The sequence below is a fragment of the Ornithodoros turicata genome, chromosome 8, assembly GCF_037126465.1.
Source record: "Ornithodoros turicata isolate Travis chromosome 8, ASM3712646v1, whole genome shotgun sequence".
Taxonomy (NCBI): Eukaryota; Metazoa; Arthropoda; class Arachnida; order Ixodida; family Argasidae; genus Ornithodoros; species Ornithodoros turicata.
Window position 1 is genome coordinate 31,555,389 of NC_088208.1, and position 20,206 is coordinate 31,575,594.

Consider the following 20,206-nt stretch of genomic DNA (forward strand, 5'->3'; position numbering starts at 1 on the left):
CGCCTTGCGGATAAGCGCCATCCCGCTTGAGGAGCAACAACAACAATAACAACAACCGTCATCATTATCATTCACATTGGCTATTTATACATCACCATTATATCAAGTTCGTGACGTATAGTTACGGCTCTATGATATGTTCTTACTATGAGCACCACCACAACAAGCATAACAACATCATCAACAACAACATTGAGTACTGTCTCATCCTCCAATCTTCGATGAAACATCATCACGGCCATCAGCCGTGCTATTGTCCACGTCATCCACGTCACCATCGCCGTGTGATGCCACTACTGATACTACTAAAACGTTATCACTATGTGGAATGGGGCTTTATAACTGAGACGTCGAAACAGAGACTTGGTGTGCAATGAGGAAAATAAAAGTATGTGTAACGAATGGTAAACAGGTGCAAGAGGGCGAAGGTAGGAAGGGAGAATATCATGATCCACACGTTGTAAACGCTTAGCCCCATATCGTTATCATCATCCTCAGTTAGCATCATAGCCACCAGGGGTTCCACTACAATCCATCCATCCATCTACCCAACAGCCAACAGGACAGGATCATCAGCATCAGCATCAGCAATGGAAGGGGTGTCAGACGAAGTGTCCATTGTCGGGCGACCAGACAACCGAAATGAAACGAAAATGCCCTACTACTACGGAGCAAGCGCCATATTTTTCATTTCGATAATATTGTGCGTGGCAGCCTTTGTCCCGTCGTACGTGATGAGAAGACCTTTCGTAGTAGAAGAGGTGATCTGCACCTCCAGGGTATGCGAGGCTGCCTCGGACATGCTGAACCATTCTATAAACGATGAGCTGGACCCGTGCGACGACTTCTACGCATACGTCTGCGACGGTTGGCAGAAGTCCCATCTGCTACGCCCTCAGGAGTCCCAAAGAAGCGTCTTCGGCGACGTAGACGAAAAGGTCCGCAACCGGATGCATCAGTTTCTGCTCAACGCGACTACCAATGAAACGAGGAGTGACATCAAATATTTGGCCGTCCTCTACAAGGCGTGCATCAAGTCCTTGACGCCCGAAGGAAATGGAGTGGTGTCCATGAAACGGTTTTTACGGCGTCTTGGAATGTTTTGGCCAGATCTTGAAGTAGACGTAGCCAGAAATGGAACCGATATACTCGAGACGCTGGTGAGCCTATCCATGACGTGGAACGTAGAAATTTTGTTTTCCTACTCTGTGAAGTCTTTGAGCAAATCAAAAGGAGCAATCGTGTTTGGCCCACCGGTAGCACTTATACCAGGGAAGGTAACAGACGCCAAAAAGGAGAGGTACACTAAGTTCATCGTGAGCATGGCTTTTCTGTTTGGGAGGAGGAGCAACTACGACGATTTTGCGAAACGAATTGTTGCCATTGAGACAGACATAGCTCGGCTGCGCGTACAAGAACGCGCTTCGGTTACCTTAATGGTTCAAGAACTGGATAATTTATGTGCAGACTTTCCATGGCAGAGTTGGCTGCTGGTCCTCAACAAGAACCTGCCACGGGATGCCGCCCTGACTCCCGATAAGAGTGTTATCGTGCATCACCCAGCCTATGTGGGAAGACTGCTAACTTACTTCCTGAATCACGAATACCCGGAAGACATTAAAGCTTACCTAGCGTTACGTGTCCTGTTAACGTATGGACAGACGACTTACGAGATTCGGCACCTAGAGGAAATAATGCTGTACACTGGGAAAGAAATTCGTCAAGATTACGTCGTGAAAACCTGCCAGCACTGGACGTCCCACTTGGTACGGGATGCGTGGAACGGCTTTGTGGTTGCTGCTTTGACAACCACTTCCACGCTTGACGGCATTTCAAAATTGGTTAGCAACATCAAACAGGTCTTCATACGTCGTATTCAAAGCGTTTCTTGGATGGACGCGCAGACTAAAGGCATTGCCGCCCTCAAGGCGAACAACATAGTCTTCAACATACCCAGCTTGTCCGCTACAGACGATAAGGCGTATAGAAGCCTGCAGCACCTTCAAGGCGACTTTCTAGACATGGTTTTCACGGTAAACCAGCTGGCCAAGACAGATAAGCTTTTCTCCTTGAGCCAGATCGTGGATCACAGCGACGCCGCCGCGACACACTCCAAGGCGAACGCCGTATACGTTTACAGTATCAACACTGTCAACATCAACGCGGCTCTGCTGGTTTCTCCTTTCTTTGTTGAAGGTCTTCCCCTGGCTATGAACTACGGAGGGATTGGTGTTGTCATTGCTCACGAAATAATCCACGGCTTCGACGTAAGTGGCCGTCTGTATGATGACATAGGCGGCTTCAACGACTGGTGGACAAACACCACTAGCGCAGGCTACCGTGCGAGCGCGCGTTGTTTCGCTGAACAGATGCAAGCGCTTGCGCACCAGCGTGGTAGCGTGACACTGGAAGAAAACGTTGCGGACAATGGTGGCCTGCGCTGCGCGTACAGTGCTTACGCTTTGGCGGCGTCCGCAGCTACCGGTGTCGTCGAGCTGAAAGGTCTCGATAACTTAGAAGAGGAACAGTTGTTTTTCGTCAACTATTGTTACAAGTTCTGTGGCACGGTTCACACTGCCGACAGCCAGGACTCTCCTTATCCACTGGGCAGATTCCGTTGCAACGTTCCCATTATGAATTTTCCCGAGTTCGCAACAGCATTTGAATGCGAACCTGGTTCAGCGATGAATCCGTCGAATAGATGTGCAGTCTGGTAGCACAAAACGTTGGATTGCGTGTGGACGATAGCTGCAGATGGAAATGTCTTATCATACGCTCAACAATAAACGTATACGCCCTGTGGTGACTGACGATTAATGAGGTCTTTGTCCTGGGACTATACCAATTATTTTTGGTGTGGGACATGGCCGTTGAAGTGGTGTCTGAAATGGGTACCAAAATGCTCAAGCGCGTGCGGTCGTGACATTTCATAAACAGGTACATCGAGTGTGCGTAGATATCAACCTAAATAGATATTTTTCCTTTTATTCGCCTCGTTTTACTTTCCAATACAGACAGAAACGAACACACGGCTTACGCGCTTCGGATGAGAACCTTATCTCACTGAGTTTTGCATAGGGATGAGTCGGCTGCACATGTACCATGTCATCAGTTTTTTTTTTTTTTTGCTGTCGACGCACTACTAGCAGAAGTTGAGGTCACAGTTGGACGAACTCTTGGCACGATAACTGGAGGTGCAACTCCAAAAACAGCAGCGCACTTTTGCCATGCGACTTAAACACATAGGTTCGGTAGTGTCCACACGGTCAATAGTCGTCTCACACTAAAGTCCCTCCTAGATTATCTTGCAGCGTCCGCATAAATGGAGTTCGACTCGCCATCGTGCTTATTCAATTTATTTAAGTGCATCACGTTTATCCGCGGCCTTGCTCTTTAACGATATTACGCGCCATGCTTTGCGAACATTTCCCTTAACTTCTTTCGTCTTTCTCATTCGAATTCATTGTAACTGCTCGTCACTTAACCAGCTTAACGGAGGTATCTGAGTGCGATTCTTTGAGGTTTCTAGATTTCGGTGACCGTATATCCGTTTCTGACCTACGTGAACCCGGTGAGCGCGTATCCGTTTCTTTCCTAGGTGAACCCGGTGACCGTGTATCCGTTTCTGACCTTGGTGATCCCAGTTCTCTGATCTGAGATACCCCGGGAACATACTCGACCATCTCGTGGGAGCGCTTCGAATGTATCTTTGTCGTACGGCTACTTAAACGTCGAACGTTAATTCTGCTCTGCTCGCAGTGTCGTTTCTCATCGAGAGAGACGAGCGACACCTCAGACCCTCCGGGCTCGGCATCCAAAGACTCTTCTATATCTCTTCCTCTTTTCCCTTCTCTCGAGCCACGTATTTCGTCTATCGAGGAAGTGGGTGTCAGTGCACGTACCAAATGTCTACTATCACGCATTGAGGCGACACCTCGGTCGACCGGCAGCGGTTTTTCGGGCAATTTCAGGCAACTTTCTTCGTGTTCTGACTTGAATGGTGCGACAACTTTTGTTGGGGTTGCTGGCTCAACAGGAGATGGTACTCTCTTTGGGAGCGCAACTTCTGAACCAGAAGCCCTCCCTGGATGTGAATCTTTTTGCTGATCAGAACTAGCTGACCGCCGTGCTGCAGGAGAACTGCTGTCTTTTTGTTCTGGCAGTGGGAGCGCGCCTGTTTCTTGTGAGGTGGATTGCGTTTCCGAAGTTTTACCCTTCGTCTCTTCGACTTGACTCAATGTGCTCGATTGCTCAGAAGCCGGAGAACCCGTGGGACCTTCCCTTGCTAAGACTGTTTCATGAGAATCGGTAGACGCTTCAAGAGTTTCGCTTTTAACTGCTTCTATAGGACCCGATACTGTCTGTTGAGGAGTACTAAATGACTCAGAAGCAGGAGGGCTAGTGGAACCTTCGCTTTCTAAGAAGTCCTTCTTGGTCAAAGGCATGGATGGAGCTATCACAGGATTTACAACGCTTTCAACTGGCGTCATAGATCCGCGAAACAGCCCCGGGCTTGGAAACGGAGTCGGTGGTGAAACAAGGCCCTCACTGACATCTAGCCCATGTACGTATTCGACGATCTCTGTGCACGGCGAAACTGATATCGGCGAGAACGGTGATGCGTAATTACCACTGACATCTTGTTTATACACAAAATCGGTTTGCTGTGTGAAAGGGGAGCCATTTGGGAGTGACCACGGCGCGAGTGGCGGTGTGCACGGTGACATGACATCCGCGAAGTTCTCAATAGTTGAAGAAGCCATCTCTCGAGATGACTGCACATGCGCAACGGGCGTGGACGGCTCTTGCGTCGGAGAACTGGAGCCTTGGGGTGTCCGTGGGCTGTACTGCAGCATAGGCGGTGGAGATTTCGGCGGAGGTTCGTCACCAGTTCTGGAGGCAGCCAGGTGCTCAGCTGGCTGTTGTTCCTCATCAGGTTCTGATTTTACATGCTGCTGCAAAGATGGAGCCCCGAATCTTTCTGGAGACATGGTAGCTACAGCATCCTGGCTTTCTATCCGATCCGTGAGCTCCCTTGGAGGCTGAAGCTGTTGTACTTCCGGACACGTTTGGTCCCGTTCCAAAAGCGTTGGGAGAGGGGCGTGCAGCGTTGGTCGTTGTTTCTGCTGCTCTGACAGAGTGGCCACATGAGGTGTGATACTCAGCTCTAGGAAAAGTGGGCATGTAACGTTTCCTGGTGACGAAGAAGCTACGGTACCTTGAGTGACCACAAGCTCTATCACGTGAGCTAATAATCGAGGTTGCTGAGGTTTCGGATCATCTTGCGTAAGCGATGACGCACCACTCTCTTGTAAGGCTTGTGGAGTACACACATTCAATTCCACATCCAATCTTGACTGGGGCTGCATGTCAGCCTGAATCTGATTGCTTCCAACAGTACTGTCATGCCGCAAGTCTGCAGCTGGTCGTACTGTCGTTAATCCTTTTCTAGAAGCGGCTATCTTGTCATACACATCGGTCGTGAGCGGGTATTTTATTGCAGACCACGAAACCGGTCTTGATGACGACGGCGCTGGTGGGGCTGTTCTCTCCTCACACTCGGAATCACGTGATTCAGGAAGGGGAGCTTGAAGTGGGGATTTTGCCCTCATGGAAGCATTCGTTTGCACATTATATCTGCCATCCGACAACGGAGGCAGGGAGCGCATTTTGTGAACTGCATCCTGTCCGGTAGATGATGTACGGAGTCCGTGAACTGCTCCTATGCTGCCTGTCTTGTGCGACACAGCGTTGCCAGAAGTGTATCGCGGCACCTGACATTGAGAAGGCCTGCTCACAGTTATGCGAACCGGTCGCGGATTCTTGACGGATTCCATAGAAATTGGGCCGGAACTTTCCATTCGGTTCGGGCGACCGTCCACTGTAGACGCGACAGAGGAGGAGGCGGAGGATTTAGACTTCTTGACGCGCGACATGGCCGCCAGCAGCGGCCCTACAGGCAGCCGTCAGAGACGGACACGTCAGCGCGAGACACAGCAAAACAGATTCATCTTCTTCTACATCACTGCCAATGAGGCAGTAGAGCAGGGCCTAGCAGGGAACACTGCATTTCGTCCCTGGCGACAGAGGCCGCACGTGTTCGTTTATTGGGCTCGGGCAACTTGAGAGTCGACTCTTGGTGGGCAAAATTACAGCGGCATGGCTTCGGTGACGTCCCCGTGGAAGCGACTTCCGTCCTAAAACACGAAGATTCGACACTACAGACGCTCGTGAGTCGAGTCTCCTCTCGATGCCGGTCGTTGAAATTGATGACGTCACGACTTCGACTCACGGTGTCATCTGGTAAGTTAGCTGCCGTCTGTGTAAAACTGACCTAGCTCACGGAGACTTTAAAGGGATACAAACGTGCAAAAAATTATCATTGGGGGGATGCGGTTGCCTCGACAGTAATACAAAAGGAACGGGATTGATCATTCATACGGATTCATTCCCAGACGGATGTCGGCACAGTTCCCCCTGAAGTTGGCCCAAGATGCATACTAACCCAACTGTCCCCCGCTCCTTCCTGCTGTCCTCTCTCCACCAGTCCACATCTGTACGCCACTCATAGCCACAGTTGCTTCGCGGCGCTAACACGGAAATAAAAAAAAATAATTCATCCGTTGCGTAGTTTGTGAACTGCGCATGAAAGAAACAGCCAATCCGCAAGCGATTTCTCGTGAGGACTGGGCACCCTGTACGGACTGCCTGGTCATCGTGAGTTTCGGGCCTTCGAAACTCACGATCACAGTCATCTGATAAAGGGTGAGTTCGGGGCCTCGTTACGAACTGATGTGAAGGTCGACACGACGTATCGGTGAGCTGGATCATGACTCATATTAGTGCACTCACAGGATAATATTGCTGATGAAGAGAGCAAATGTGATGCTATCTGGCGAGTGCACTCATATGCGGCGTGATCGAGCTCACCGGTACGCACGAGAGTTCGTAGCAGCGCCCGAACTCGGGCCTTATCAGATGATTGTGATCGTGAGTTTCGGAGGCCCGAAACGCCGAGTTATATACTGCTGGGTCGCGTATCTTGAGAAGAGGGAAATGGCAAACTCGTGGTTTTTTCCGCGCGCAAAAAAAAAACAAAAAAAACATATAATGCTATGTCATGACTTATCCTTACCACATTGTGGGCTTGCTGTACATCGACTATATATTGGAGAGATATGGCAAGACATCACCAACACATGCCATTGAGGAGGATCCTGTCACAGGTGTGCATGTCACACTAGAAAGTCATTGCACTTTCCGAACTAAATTACTGTTAAACAAACATTCTCGACTTGTAAAAAGTGTTAACAGAATCTAAATTAAAAGTTGTGGCACTGAGTTACACAAAATTAAAGAGCGGTGCCATAATTTATCAAAACAATACATAGGCTGAAGCAGATCAGTCATGACAGCTGTGCCTGCAGCATCCTTTATCTTTTCTCAGCGCTCGTCCCTCTTGCATTCCCTGAAATGAAAACAACATACCCTCTTTTACTGCTCATAAATAATATATTACGAGAAACACTACGCCTATTGTGGATACCTAATGCCACATGAATTATACCTGATAGTATCCTGTGTGGTAACCTGTCATGTACCAAGACATGAGCATGGATGCTAAGGCTTCTTCATTATCCATCAAGTGGGAGGGAGAAAACGATGGTGGCGGTGGCGGTGGTAGAAACGGCGGCTTCTGAAAGTAACGTTTAATAAAGATTACACTGCAATCCATGGACGTCACAACTTCAGTTTCCAATTCGTCTAAACATGGTTCCCGCTGAAGTTTGGAACAAAAATGAAGCACCTTTGAAGGAGCTTATAAGGTTCAACTGCCATATTGCATGGGATTTAAAACACAGTTGTTCAACATTCCACAAAAATACTTATAAGCCACAGGCATCACATGACAAAATACATGGAGACAGCACAATAGTAATCCGTTTACAAACATGCGATTGACAACTTCCGAGTGTTACATATCACAGGGCAGTGAGGAAGGTTGATGAATACAACGCAGGATACCGTTCATTTTCTCAGCTCTTGGTTTCCGCAGCTGATCCCTATTGCAGTGAGTGCCAGCACCTGGTGTTCCGGATAAGCGGAATTCACACTAACAGCTCCACGAGAATAAGACGATGATGCAATACCAAGGGGCTTCAAGGACTGTGGGAAATTCCAGGATTTTCCAGACCTTCAAAATGGCATTTTCAAATCCCAGGGTATCAAAGGGTTCCAAGGACCAGTAGAAACCACATAGGAACCACATACTTGTGGATGACGAGCTTGGGGTGCTATAGAAGCAAAAGCTTCGGGTCAAGAGCCACTGATATTTCAAATAGGGATTGGTTAAAATATTGTCAGCTCTCAACCTTAAGCTTTTGCTTCAACCTGCTCATAAAGCTTTCATAATACCTATAAACCAAGATGGCAAAGAAGAGCAGCTTAGCAACTGAGCTGCCATGATAGATATGATAGCGCTACCATGCTGCCAATGGTATCGCACTATCTCCTACAAGGTGCGTACAACATTCCTATATGTCGCAGTAGGAGTTTTACATGGTACAATACACCCTTCTGTACGGAATAGCAAGCAAACCAAACCCACCCGATGATAGCCACCCGATGATAGCCGACAAGACAAATGCACCTCACACATGGAGCCAGGAGAAAAAACACAATATGGATTGGATTGGGTGTGAGGAGTGCCAAGGTGGAGTGGCACTCATGCGTTGAAGGGCCATTGCCGTACCTATCATGGTAGCTCCCAAACTTGCATGTTGAGAGAGGTCATCGCCTCTTTACAAATTGTTTGGTCTCCTTCATCTCTCTCTCTCCCAGCTTTTCTTCTAGCTTGTCTTCTTGGGATTTCGATGGATATGCCTTCACCGGATTGCTGGATTTTCCACTTTTCGAAGTTTGAAACATGGCTTATTAGGCCTCGGGGATGTTAGTACGTGCCAGTAAAATTTAAAGTGTGGACATTTTTGTGTGCCTGTATGAACGTACGATGCAGAAGGTCTTGCAGGGTCCCTGTGCTCGACGATCATCAACACAACGTGGTGTTTCAAAAATGCATTATGCATGCCTAAAAAATTTTATGAAAGAAAGTTCTACTGAACCCTACGTTTTGATAACTCACTTCAATTTGTATCTTGCACATCGTGTCACAACTTGAAATCGCAACTTCAATTGAAACTGGACCGCTTTTTAATCGCACCTCCGATTTCACCACTTCCACATTATTACAGAATTCACCACCGAGTGTGACATGTGGATTAAGGCATGGCAAGTGGGCAGGTTCCATTCAGCGACAGTATTTGCCTGCATTCTAGCTGTTTATGCAAACAAGCATGATATGGTTATGGAATTCTTGAGCTATACTTTATGCTTCAGCTATTTAGAAACACTTAAACATATCATATTTATAGAATTACTTAAGAGCTCTCCTTTTAATGCACTGACGCGCATTTTCAAAGGTGCTCTACTATAACCCAATTTTGGCAGTGCCCATCCTTAAAGATGCATACTGCATATTCAACTTTAGCGCATACCATAAATGGTGGCCAGTGGTTCCGCAGAGGGTCCACGGGGGGCATTGGACAAGCATGGTACGAAAATGCACTCTGAAAACATGAAGATGGATGGATTAGTTAGCATTACACATGTGACAGTGTGAGCAGGAACATTCTTTCATTATTTCGAGGCTAAAAGCAACAACGTTTACGCATTGCAACCGTTCAATTTTCTTCTGGAGCAGTAGACCTGAAGTCTACGCGTAAGTCCAAATAATTTCATACCGCATCTCTCTCACATTACGATAATGTCACAAGCATGTTAGTTTGTGACCCACTTTTTCTATGCGACTAATGCAACACTGGGCTACTTCAAACTTATTACTTCCAAGTGACATTAGAGCACAACATATCTACAGGACACCATTGCTACATGACGAACCACATATTTTTAGTGGATAAATTTTATGAGTTACCACAAAGAGTTTGTGTGCGTAATTCTGTGCTACTTACATAGGAATTTTGAGCCGAATGTCTATTCTGCTGTTCTGCGGAAGCCCCATGGTCTCCCGGTAATGATGCACCATGACCTGCCTGGAAGTGTAAGAACGCAGAAAACTAAGATACACATCTACAACATACACACTATGTGATCACAGACGTGCTGCGTATGGTCAAAGTCATACATTCTGCAGCTCAGCTTGTTCTTTTTGACGTAGTCTCACTTGCTTCCCTTCGGATGGAAGTAGGTCGCACATGGAAACCTCCTCCTCATTTCCATAGCCAATGTATCGAACGACACATGTGTCGTGGTCTACTGACTTTATTTTGGCTTCGTAACTTTGTCCATCTAGTGAATATGTACACCTGCAGAAGTCCCCGACCTTCCAGTCCTTAAAAAAAAAGGACATGACTGTTAGATGTGACACCATTTTTTACATGAGTATATACAAGAACTGATTTGGCCCTGAATTTCAGGCATTCTTCTAAAGGCAACAACATATACAAAAACATATTTTTAGAATGTACTTGTCTCTGCAGTCTTTTCGTTTTCCTTGGAAATTTTGCCTTTTTGTCAACGTGGGTCCTTTGACTCCACACAAGACTGTACATTATGTACGAGCGTACATTGCGAGTTCACGATCCACCGCGTGAAATAAAACGCAGACAGCGAATATGACCACGCTTACCTTTTCTTTGCCGGAAGCCTTCGACTCGCTATGTTTATTTCTTTGTTTCTTTCTTTTTTGCTGCCTAGGAGCTTCTGCCGAAGTCTCGGGCTTGGCTAATGATAATGTATCCTGTCAAAACATCAAATGATGTATCAAAACATTGCCGCCGTCCAAGGCACGTGGAGCAGCAACACCTCTTTCGTTGAGATCGCTTTGCTGTACGCCTTTATTAATGCTTCATCATCCCACTGGTCAGCAGGGGAGTCCTAAGGAGGGTAACCATAAAATAGGAGCACAACAAGGAGCACAAACGGTGTTCAACACTAACATGCGGCTGTACTAACGTGCTAGTCAGTTATTTCTTGTTTCTCGAGGGAAATGTCGGTTACAGCTAACTAACCTGTGTGTGCTTGTAAACAACGTCATCATCACCGGACGCCATTGATGCGGGCAAAGAAACTACAACAGAACAGCTTGAATAAACGAAGTCATAACGTTTCACAACGTCAAAACTACCATGCAGCGCAGAAAAACCACCACCGTCGAAGGATTGGATTGACTTTCCTCTGACTCTGGATGGATAGTGGTGATGTTATGGATTTTGTTGATGGCGATGACGATGCTACTATGAAGCAGAGAATGAGTACTGCCTTCAGTGACACTTACTGCGCAACACCAGCCACGAAATATGTTGTTTTTGTCGTCGTTGGCGATGCAATAACGTTCTTTAGAAACAAAGGAAGAGCTACAGTGCGACTGACACACTAAGGGGCTTCTACATCGGTTTCTTCAGAAAACTAAGGCATATTTGCTGAGGCAACCCAAGATTCACAATGATAAATTTATTTTCATTTATTTTTATCTATTTATTTTTGATGAACTAATGCGATATAGCCTCCGGAGTGACTGCCTGCCTGCGTGCCACGTTGTCGAAAATTCGTGGTAATTGGTAGCGAAGGCGGCAAATGTCTGCTGCCAACGGAGATTGGAACCTGGAAGGAAGTGCCTCAGGAAGAGAACTGCCGATATTTCTAACAGAGACTGTTCTTCTTCTTTGGGCACCGTCCTAATCATTGGCATGGTAATTATAGGGTTAGGGATAGCTTGTTAAGGGTTCATTGGTATTGTAGGTCACCACCTCGGTGGATTCCTATCCAATATTTTCTTGAGTTCTGTGTCGTGTAGTCGTTCATTTTGTCCGTCTTTTAGCGTAATGTAATGATGACTTCAGTCGGTTACCAATAGGCCCAAAGCACAGGTCTAACTAACATTTCCTTACCAGTTCGCTGGATTTTCCACACTTCCCTGCAGCCTGTACGTTGCGTTATGTATGTTACTAGCCTGTGAAAAGTCTGAGATACAAAAATTTTGTGTAAGAACCTCTGCACAATACAACAAAAACGTTCATAAAATTTACAGTTCAAATTAACATTCAGTACGTAAAAATGGTCACAGGCATACACAGTGTTCGTACAATAATTATGCCATTAGGACAACGCGTTGGAAATACATGAGACTAACTGAGACTAGCGCTCCACCTCGGTAGAAGTACTATACAGGTACTGTAAACCCTGCTTACGTAACCAGAGTCTCTGGACACAGATCCAAGTTTACGAAGTGTACGGGGCAGCGGCGGAACCAGACCCTCACCTTTTCTTTCTTTTTTTGGGGGGGGAGGGGGAGGCCGTTTCTTTGTCGAATCGCGTAGCAGGGGTGGAGAGAGGAAAAAATTAATATTAAACTCAATAATTTGTGGGCGATCGCTCCCGCCTCCCCCTGGATCCGCCACTGGTACGGGGACGACGTTCACGCCCTCGTGTGGACGAAAGGGGTGTATATAAAAGCAACATCGGATATTCGATTATCGAGCAGTCCGCTAAAATCGTAGCTGAATAACACACATAATAGATAAGTGGACCAGCTTCCACTCACTAATGCTGTAACGCAGATAAATAAATGCATATTGCTTACTTTACGACTCTTGAAATTCTTGAAAAGCATGAAATTTCTCAAATAACACCCGTCACATAACGTTTACGAGTAATTTGACCAATTGACCGAAGGAAAAGCCTCACGTCTGGATATATTTCGTACAGAACTCTTTTTCTACTATTCTTTAAATGAGGTTTCCACATTTTGACGGATTAATGTTTCGAGAACCGACGATGCAGCGAACAAGTTGAAATCCTCCATGAACGGGGACACCCCGACCGCAACAACTAGCCGCCTACGCAAATACATCCCACACGAAACTGCGCGGAAAGTTCAAAGAGGAAGATACTTTCCCAATGACGTTCTACGACGTCACCATCCGGGCCTTGCGTCCAGCTGAATTCTCGACAGCGGCGGTGGCGCACAAGCGCAGCGAGCGAGGGCAGCAGCCGAGAGCAGGCGACCAAGCGACAGACCCTTAGCGCCACCTCGCGGTCGGAGACCAGGTGGTGGTTGGTACTTTTTTTTTAAAGCTGTTCTCCACGGTCGTGTGTTGGCGACCTGTAACGCCGTTTCAAAGTCAATGCCGCTGCTTCACAGCCTCAAGAGCGACGCTACAATGGAGTAAACAGGATAGCGTGCCATCGGCGATATGCTGCCATCAGCGACGTTTTTGCTAGTGCTCATCGCGGCACGATGTACGGCGGACAGCAGTGTCGGTAAGCCTAACTCTGTTTTTCTCTGCTTCCAAAGGCCGGTGTTTGGAGTTGTAGCGCTCTGTTGCGCCTCGAATCGCGTTCAGTGAACCTCCGCAGCGCCTCATAAGGGATCTCGTCACGTTTTCAGGTATCATTGCTTGATTACTGGTGACCTCCCCTCGACAGAGTATGAAATATCGAGTGGACAGGGGGGACTGTCAACACGTGATATTCTCTAGGGGAATAAAGACGCGATTGACAATGTTCTACTAATCGGGGTTCACGGACAGTGTAGCGATGACCTCTCGGTGTGATGAATATTCGAGGACTCGAATACGTCGGTGATACAGTGCACACCGGGCTGGAATGATACATATCGACACGGATAACCTGCCATACACATCGCGATATATGTTGTGGAGCTTCTAATTGCGATAGTTTTCTTTGAAGATACACGTTTTAATGAAAATGTCTTACGTGCATGCATGATTCGTGGCAATAAACAAATTGTTGTGGATCTTTTTTTTTTTTGGTACAAATTTCCGCGATTCAGAATGTGAACCCGCATAGGAGAATGAGTAACAGGTGAGCAGGTCGCACGCTCCGCTACTTAGTAATAACCTGCTCACAGAAGCGCCTCTGTTACTGTGTCCAGGGCTCTGTTACGTTGAAAGACGCAGTGATTGCGCTTTTAGTAGAAGGCAAGTCTTCTACCGACAGGCCCAAATGGACGTTTTACTGATACCGCGCGTCCTTTTTCTGTATGCTTTTAAGGGACAAAAGGGAGAAGGTATGTTGGTAAGCAGTTCAACCAGACGTTAAGTTACAGGTGAAACCAAAGCGACGGAAGGGGTCAGTCGATGAAAAGGGCAGAGTCGTTCTCCTGTAAAGCTTTCTCCGCCTCCACAAGACCGTTCATGCGGGAAAGCCAGCTTCGAGTTGGAGTCGACGCGGAACCGTGTGGTCCACTTGAATAATAGAGGTGGTTTCGGTGTCTCGTGGGACTGGCGTTGCTTCTCCCAGTTGGTGCGGGCAGAGAGCGGTTCAGTGGCCGATAGGTTGTACACGTTGATTTATTGAACGTGAACGAAATACGTGCATCCGTGCAGAAGAGCTTAGTCGCTAGAAATGACTTCGCTACGGTACGCACGCTGCTGAGACCGTGGTTTCTGTTACTGCTAGTGGCAGTAATGGACAATCATCAAATAATGAGGATTTATTTCGATGTGAAAGACGTACTCGGCATGTCGTTTACCTTACGGGTACGACATGACTGGACAAATTCGTTGTCGTCTGCTTGAGGTTATCGCCGCGGACGATTTCAAACACGGGCTTTCTCTGGCTACAAGTGGCTACCTATGACGCTGGTGGCGTCTCGTCTCCATGGCAACGGACTCCGAAAGCACGCTCATGATAGGCGGACTCTAAGTGATTACGTCATGTCTTATAAGGAGGCATGTCTCGCTGTTTTGCTGATTTGATGTTATTTTTAGAATTTCGCGAAGTATTTTTTTGCTTTATGTTCGCTTTGTGTACGTCAACTGATATGAGCTGTACCGCGTCTTCCATATTCAGTCAGCTACTGTTTCACGTTTACTATGGTAACGCGGAACCGCACACAAAAATCTTGAGAACCCGCGAATGTCTTGTAGATACAGTGTGGGGGTCTCAACTCGTATGCTACTAGTCCGATATGGTACATTTATGACAAACAGGATATTTTGATGTAACCAAAGGGAGTCAAGAAAGTGTACATATCTTTAAAATGAAACCGGAAACCACTTTGACTATACGCTGACTACGTAATAAAACACCGATTTTTATACCGCTTGCGTTTAAAAAAATATCTGCGTTAGCGCCGCGAAGCAACTGTTTCTATGAGCGATGTACAGACGTACACAGATGAAAAGAGGACAGCAGGAAGGAGTGGGGGACAGTGGAGTTAGTAATAGTCCTGGGCCAACTTCAGGAGGAACTGTGCCGACATTCTAGTCTCGGCGTGGATGGCGATCATCCTAAACACTACGCCACGCAAACTACTTTGCGTCACGCATTTAAGAAACATGAAGCAGTGGTTCACTCAATGGCGCCCCTAATTTTCGCAATGAATCACTTTTGTCAACACGGACGCAGGCGGTAATGCGTTCGATATATGCCACAATTCCGGGATGTCTTTCTAAAACCCCCTGGATTTCGGGGGTCTGATGATAAGCTGTGAGAATCGTAGTCTTTATGAACGCTGCGCACATGCACAATGCACTCGCACGAAGACTTTATCTCGGCCCTGTTTTTTTTGCCTAGGAGCTAACAATGCACTGGAAAAGATCCCGGTAAACTCATTGTACTATTTCACCGCGCACGAAGCCTTTGCTTAGCTGTGAGTCTTTGAATTTCAGCGCACGGCACTTCATATACTTTAACATGTGTGCTGTCATCAGTGGGATAACTTCACAACGTTTCTCGCGTCGAAAAAAAAAAAAAAAAAAAAAAAACAACAAGAAGCGGCAAAGTAATAACGTCCTCATTTTACTGACAAACGTTTTCTGAAAACATACTTCGCTAACACAGAATAAATAAATAAGTAAATAAAAATACAATCGAACGTCCCACAAAGTTGCTGTATCCAATAGGCACACATGTTGCCAACTGGCCCATCGAAGCCGGTAATAAAGGAAGTAACAAGAATAATAATAATAAAAAAAAAGAGTATGCGTTTGAACTGAGATAATGGGATCCAACTGAGAATATAAATAAAGTCTGCGTCCGGTGTAGGATGTTATTCCTCGCAGAGCACATCGTGTGATTTGTGTTGTTGCATCGTTCTTATCCACAGGGCGTGTGCAGAAAAACCCAAGTGGCATTTGCACACGTAACTCGTTGCCTACTTACCGGACCAACTTCCGGTGGCGCACGATGATGATGATGATGATGATTTGAGTTTTCACAGAAGAATTACGAAGTCAAACTCAGCGTAACAAAATATGGCGACTGAAACTTGGACTCCCGTGCATTAGAAGGGTGTACGCCGGTGTCAACATGGCGGTCTTCGGAGAATTGAGCGCAGGTACCGCCAGAGGCGCTACTGGTGCGTAACAGCAATGAGCATCCATGTGGGACTTCGTTTCGGTTTCTGCATCGGTAGTAGCACCCCTAGCGGTAGGTGCACACAACTCTCCGGGGACACCCCCATGTTGACGTCAGTCTAGCCTATTCTAATTCGCGGAAGCCCAGGTTTACGTCGCTATATTTTATTTTGTTAGGCTGAATTTAATTTCCGCGATTTTTCTGTAGGCTTAGCTCGCATAAATGCGTCCCCGCAAGTTTGTCCGGTAAGTTCCGGTGCGTTCGTCCGGTAAGTAGGCAACGAGTTACGTGTTTATATATGCCATTAGGTCTTTCTGCACACGTCCTGTATTTCATATTTTTTTATTCTTCTAACGCGAGAACTTTAGAAGGCTTGCTCATATCAAAGAGAACACTACAATGAAAAACACGAACATACATGTGAATAACATTGCATGGTTATTTATTCATTCTATTTGGAACGTTGACAAAATGATGTTTTTTCGCCAACATCAACATCATCGTCAACGATGTGTCAACATAAATTCACGCAAGAACCGTCACTACATATCATTGTGGTTGAGGGCATGACATAACGCTTGATAAGGTGTCACACTACAGTACTTTCAGTGGTAAGTCATTCCAAGTCTTAATGGCTAACGAAAAAAAAAAAGGTTGATACAGTAAGTTCTAGAAAATGATTAATTAAGTCTATTATTGTGTACCTGATCCACGATCAAATTATAAACATATCGTCAACGTGCAGTCAGAAAGCTTCGGCTATTTTTCCTTTGTATATGTACTTGCTGGCTTGCACTGCGGCCTCCACAGGTGGCGCCATCACCGTGGAACACTGATGTCTCGCCGAGGCACACTGTTAGCGCCGACCCAAGATCGTGTCACTTTCCTGCGCCGGGCTGACGAGCTCCAAGTAGAGCGAAACAGCTGTCCTCGGCTGGGAGTGCACGATCAAATTATAAATATATGATCAACTGCAGCCACAGAGCTTCGGCTATTTTTCCTTCGTGTATATATATATATATATATATATATAATCAGGAAAAATGAGAAGACGACAAAGAGCTTACAGGAAAACACAAAGGGGAGTTTATTAACACATATAGGGATAGGGGTCGACGTTTCGGCAGTCAGCGCTGCCTTCGACGGGACTGGGGTTTGGTGACAAGGGGTTGGACTGGGGGTGACTGGGGTTTGGTGACCTTGTCACCAAACCCCAGTCCCGTCGAAGGCAGCGCTGACTGCCGAAACGTCGACCCCTATCCCTATATGTGTTAATAAACTCCCCTTTGTGTTTTCCTGTAAGCTCTTTGTCGTCTTCTCATTTTTCCTGATTATTTCATTCTCGTGGTCAACCGCCCTCCTAAGCTTCTAATCTATATATATATATATATATATACAAAGTAGAACTAGCCGAAGCCCTGTAGCTGCACTTGGCGTAGTCAAGTATGTTCCATAAACAACAACAACTTTATTGTGGGATGCGTTATCCTTTTTCGCGTACCTTTACAGATAAAATCCTCACCAGATTCAAGGTTACGCTCTCAAGTGAACACATTCAATCTCCGCCATTATAGACTGGGTGGGGGAGGGGGCGGAAAATGTAGCAAGATTTTTCTTCGATTTGTGACGGTGGCGCGCGTTTCAACCAACATTAACTGCGTTCATTTCCCCTTACCCCCACTTCGCAGACGTCTGCGAGTGTTACAATAAATAAATATACTGTAAAAGAGAAAGAAAGTGAAAATGTGACGCCGGATGTGTCAAAAGACGGTGGAAATACCTTTTACGCGCTCGATTGCTTCAGCAGAGCAGTCGACACGACCAGTGCATTAGGGGGTAAATCATTGAGGAAAACCATCGAGTTTTGGGGGCTTAACGTCTATTACAGAGACGCACGCGCGCGTACACGCCACGCGGCTACTGTGCGCTGTCAACAGCTCCTGTCACGAGAACGTTTTTTTTTTTGCCAGACATGGTTACTGATAGCCCCCTGGCGGGGACGTTGGCAGCTGGGCTGCGTAATGACGGAGTACACAAATTAGGCGTCGGAGGCGCTGCTGGCATGACCGAAAAGCAGAACATTGCGCGTTAACGCTTCCTTCGAGCGTAGCACGCAATCCGTTTTGGTTTCGCAACAGATGTAGCCTTTTTTTGACGCCTAGAGACGCGACCGAACTGATAGAGAGTTTTAGTACCGCGTGTAGGCGACGAAATAATGGGTGCACATTGCGCATGCGGCGAATGTGGTTTTGCATTTAGCGCGTAAGCAGTGCGAACACGCAATTTCGTTGCGCGCGCTACAGCTAAAGCTCTCTATATAATGTCAGAGATTACATTTTATACCCCTGACACGCGGCAACCCGAATGGCATTCCTAGCGAATGACAGTCGCACCGAATGTCATTCGTTTGTCTTACATCGAGCAACACGAAGAAACAGAATGTCATTTTCGCAAATGATGTCAATGTCGACAAATAAGACACGAAGGCCGAACATGTGAAGCATTATATAGGCTCGTTAGTTGTATTTTTATTTCTTTTGCTCGGAAGCGTTAGACTAGTTCATTTTCAAAGTCATTTAATTGGATAAGTACACACAAGGAAAGACAGCTAAAAAGCCTATTTGCACCACACTTGGCATCGTGGTGACTGGGAACGAAGGTATTCTCCGAAAAACGGCGTTTAGCCTTCCTTCCTTAGTGTCAAAAGTTATCAAATTCGTGGTAAAATATTGGAGTACAACTTTTCATTCGTCTTCCATTTCTTCAAACGGTTTATCATTGTTGTTTTTGCCTCCTCTCTGCTGCGAGGCTGCGCTGCCGGTACGAGAGGGAAACGCAAATGAGTTCCCCGAACTCATTCGCTGGGCGAATATCATTCGCCTGTATTGTCATTTGATTTCACCGTGTGGCACGAAACGAATGCCATTCAGTGCGAATGTCATTCGCTGGGAATGTCATTCGGTCTGCCGTGTGACGGGGGTAATACTTTGTACGTTTTCTGTACAAAAACGTGTTCCTTTAACTTTTTTTTTCTTTTTCTTGCATTCGTTCGTGTTCGTCGGAAACCTGGAGTGGTTCCATTTCTTCACGTAGCGACCTACGGACGAGTCTAACCCCCGAGCTACAGCCGCTTCTACAATGTCAACAGTATAATATATGAGCCGTATCTGGTTCGGTACCAAATGGGATAGCCAGGTGGCACAACCGCGCGATTGGTCTCCAAGGTTTCCAAAATGGACTACAGCATTCTGCCATTTGTAATTCTGTTTGAAGCTCCATGAATATGCGTCTCCTATACACAAGTACAGTGTACCTTGTATGTTGCATAAGTGTGCTGTACAGAAGAAATTGGATTTTTACTAATCTGTACTCTTATAATCTGTCTTCTTTTTTAACGGCATACGTGGAACGACATCGGATTATCTTCTGGATATCTTTCTTTTTTGACGCCGTGTTAGCGCCGCGAAGCAACCGTGGCTATGAGCGGCGTTCAGACGTGGACAGATGGAGAGAAGACAGCAGGAAGGAGTGGGAGACAGGAGGGTTAGTATGCGTCCTGGGCCGACTTCAGGGGGAACTGTGCCGACATTCGTCTGTAAAGTCTTCGGAAAACCCAGGGAAAACCTCAGACAGCACAGCCGGTTGTAGGATTCGAACCCACCACCTCCCAGTCTTCAGCACAACCTTGGCTACCACCAACGAGAGGGACCTTAACCCGCTCGGCTATGCCGCTGCTCTTCTGGATATCTGTCGTGTGGCGAACAGGGGAGGGGGGGGGGAGGATATATTTATTAGAACAAAGAAA

The 20,206-nt window shown here is 46.6% G+C and overlaps 4 protein-coding genes across 7 annotated transcripts in view; 2 read left to right on the forward strand and 2 right to left on the reverse strand.

Annotated features, from left to right (window-relative positions):
- The first annotated feature begins 569 nt into the window (after positions 1–569).
- On the forward strand, positions 570–2,817 carry LOC135366147 (neprilysin-1-like). Its single transcript, XM_064598800.1, has one exon. It carries the CDS (start codon positions 591–593, stop codon positions 2,715–2,717), a length of 2,127 nt encoding a protein of 708 aa, XP_064454870.1. The 5' UTR covers positions 570–590; the 3' UTR covers positions 2,718–2,817.
- Positions 2,818–3,476: 659 nt separating this feature from the next.
- Positions 3,477–5,936, reverse strand: LOC135367577 (mucin-2-like). Its single transcript, XM_064600868.1, has one exon. It carries the CDS (start codon positions 5,934–5,936, stop codon positions 3,477–3,479), a length of 2,460 nt encoding a protein of 819 aa, XP_064456938.1.
- Positions 5,937–7,352: 1,416 nt separating this feature from the next.
- LOC135366148 (survival motor neuron protein 1-like) lies at positions 7,353–11,255 on the reverse strand. 4 transcript variants are annotated; one of them, XM_064598802.1, is made up of 9 exons: positions 11,204–11,251; positions 11,088–11,146; positions 10,882–10,953; positions 10,706–10,816; positions 10,202–10,408; positions 10,029–10,109; positions 9,555–9,626; positions 7,568–7,696; positions 7,353–7,468 (listed from the first exon to the last, which is right to left on the reverse strand). In XM_064598802.1, exons 2-9 carry the CDS (start codon positions 11,127–11,129, stop codon positions 7,403–7,405), a joined length of 780 nt encoding a protein of 259 aa, XP_064454872.1. In that variant the 5' UTR covers positions 11,130–11,146; positions 11,204–11,251; the 3' UTR covers positions 7,353–7,402. The 4 variants fall into 4 exon arrangements, with proteins under 4 accessions (XP_064454872.1, XP_064454873.1, XP_064454871.1 ...); XM_064598803.1 differs by having other exon boundaries at positions 7,568–7,693; positions 11,088–11,253; XM_064598801.1 differs by having other exon boundaries at positions 11,088–11,252.
- A 1,824-nt stretch (positions 11,256–13,079) lies between these two features.
- LOC135367010 (receptor-type tyrosine-protein phosphatase N2-like) overlaps positions 13,080–20,206 on the forward strand; it is a 287,257-nt gene continuing 280,130 nt past the window's right edge. Inside the window, exon 1 of the mRNA XM_064600054.1 lies at positions 13,080–13,338. Within this exon, the coding sequence (XP_064456124.1) occupies positions 13,272–13,338 (67 nt within the window). The 5' untranslated portion in view covers positions 13,080–13,271. The remainder of the gene's footprint in view (positions 13,339–20,206) is intronic.

Coding starts and splice junctions, on each gene's coding strand:
- LOC135366147 (XM_064598800.1), top strand. CDS start 591: ATGGAAGGGGTGTCAGACGAAGTGTCCATTGTCGGGCGACCAGACAAC.
- LOC135367577 (XM_064600868.1), bottom strand. CDS start 5,936: ATGTCGCGCGTCAAGAAGTCTAAATCCTCCGCCTCCTCCTCTGTCGCG.
- LOC135366148 (XM_064598801.1), bottom strand. CDS start 11,129: ATGGCGTCCGGTGATGATGACGTTGTTTACAAGCACACACAG. Junction 10,110..10,201: donor AACAAGCTGAGCTGCAGAAT/GTATGACTTTGA, acceptor TTACACTTCCAG/GCAGGTCATGGTGCATCATT. Junction 7,469..7,567: donor ACCACACAGGATACTATCAG/GTATAATTCATG, acceptor TTTTCATTTCAG/GGAATGCAAGAGGGACGAGC.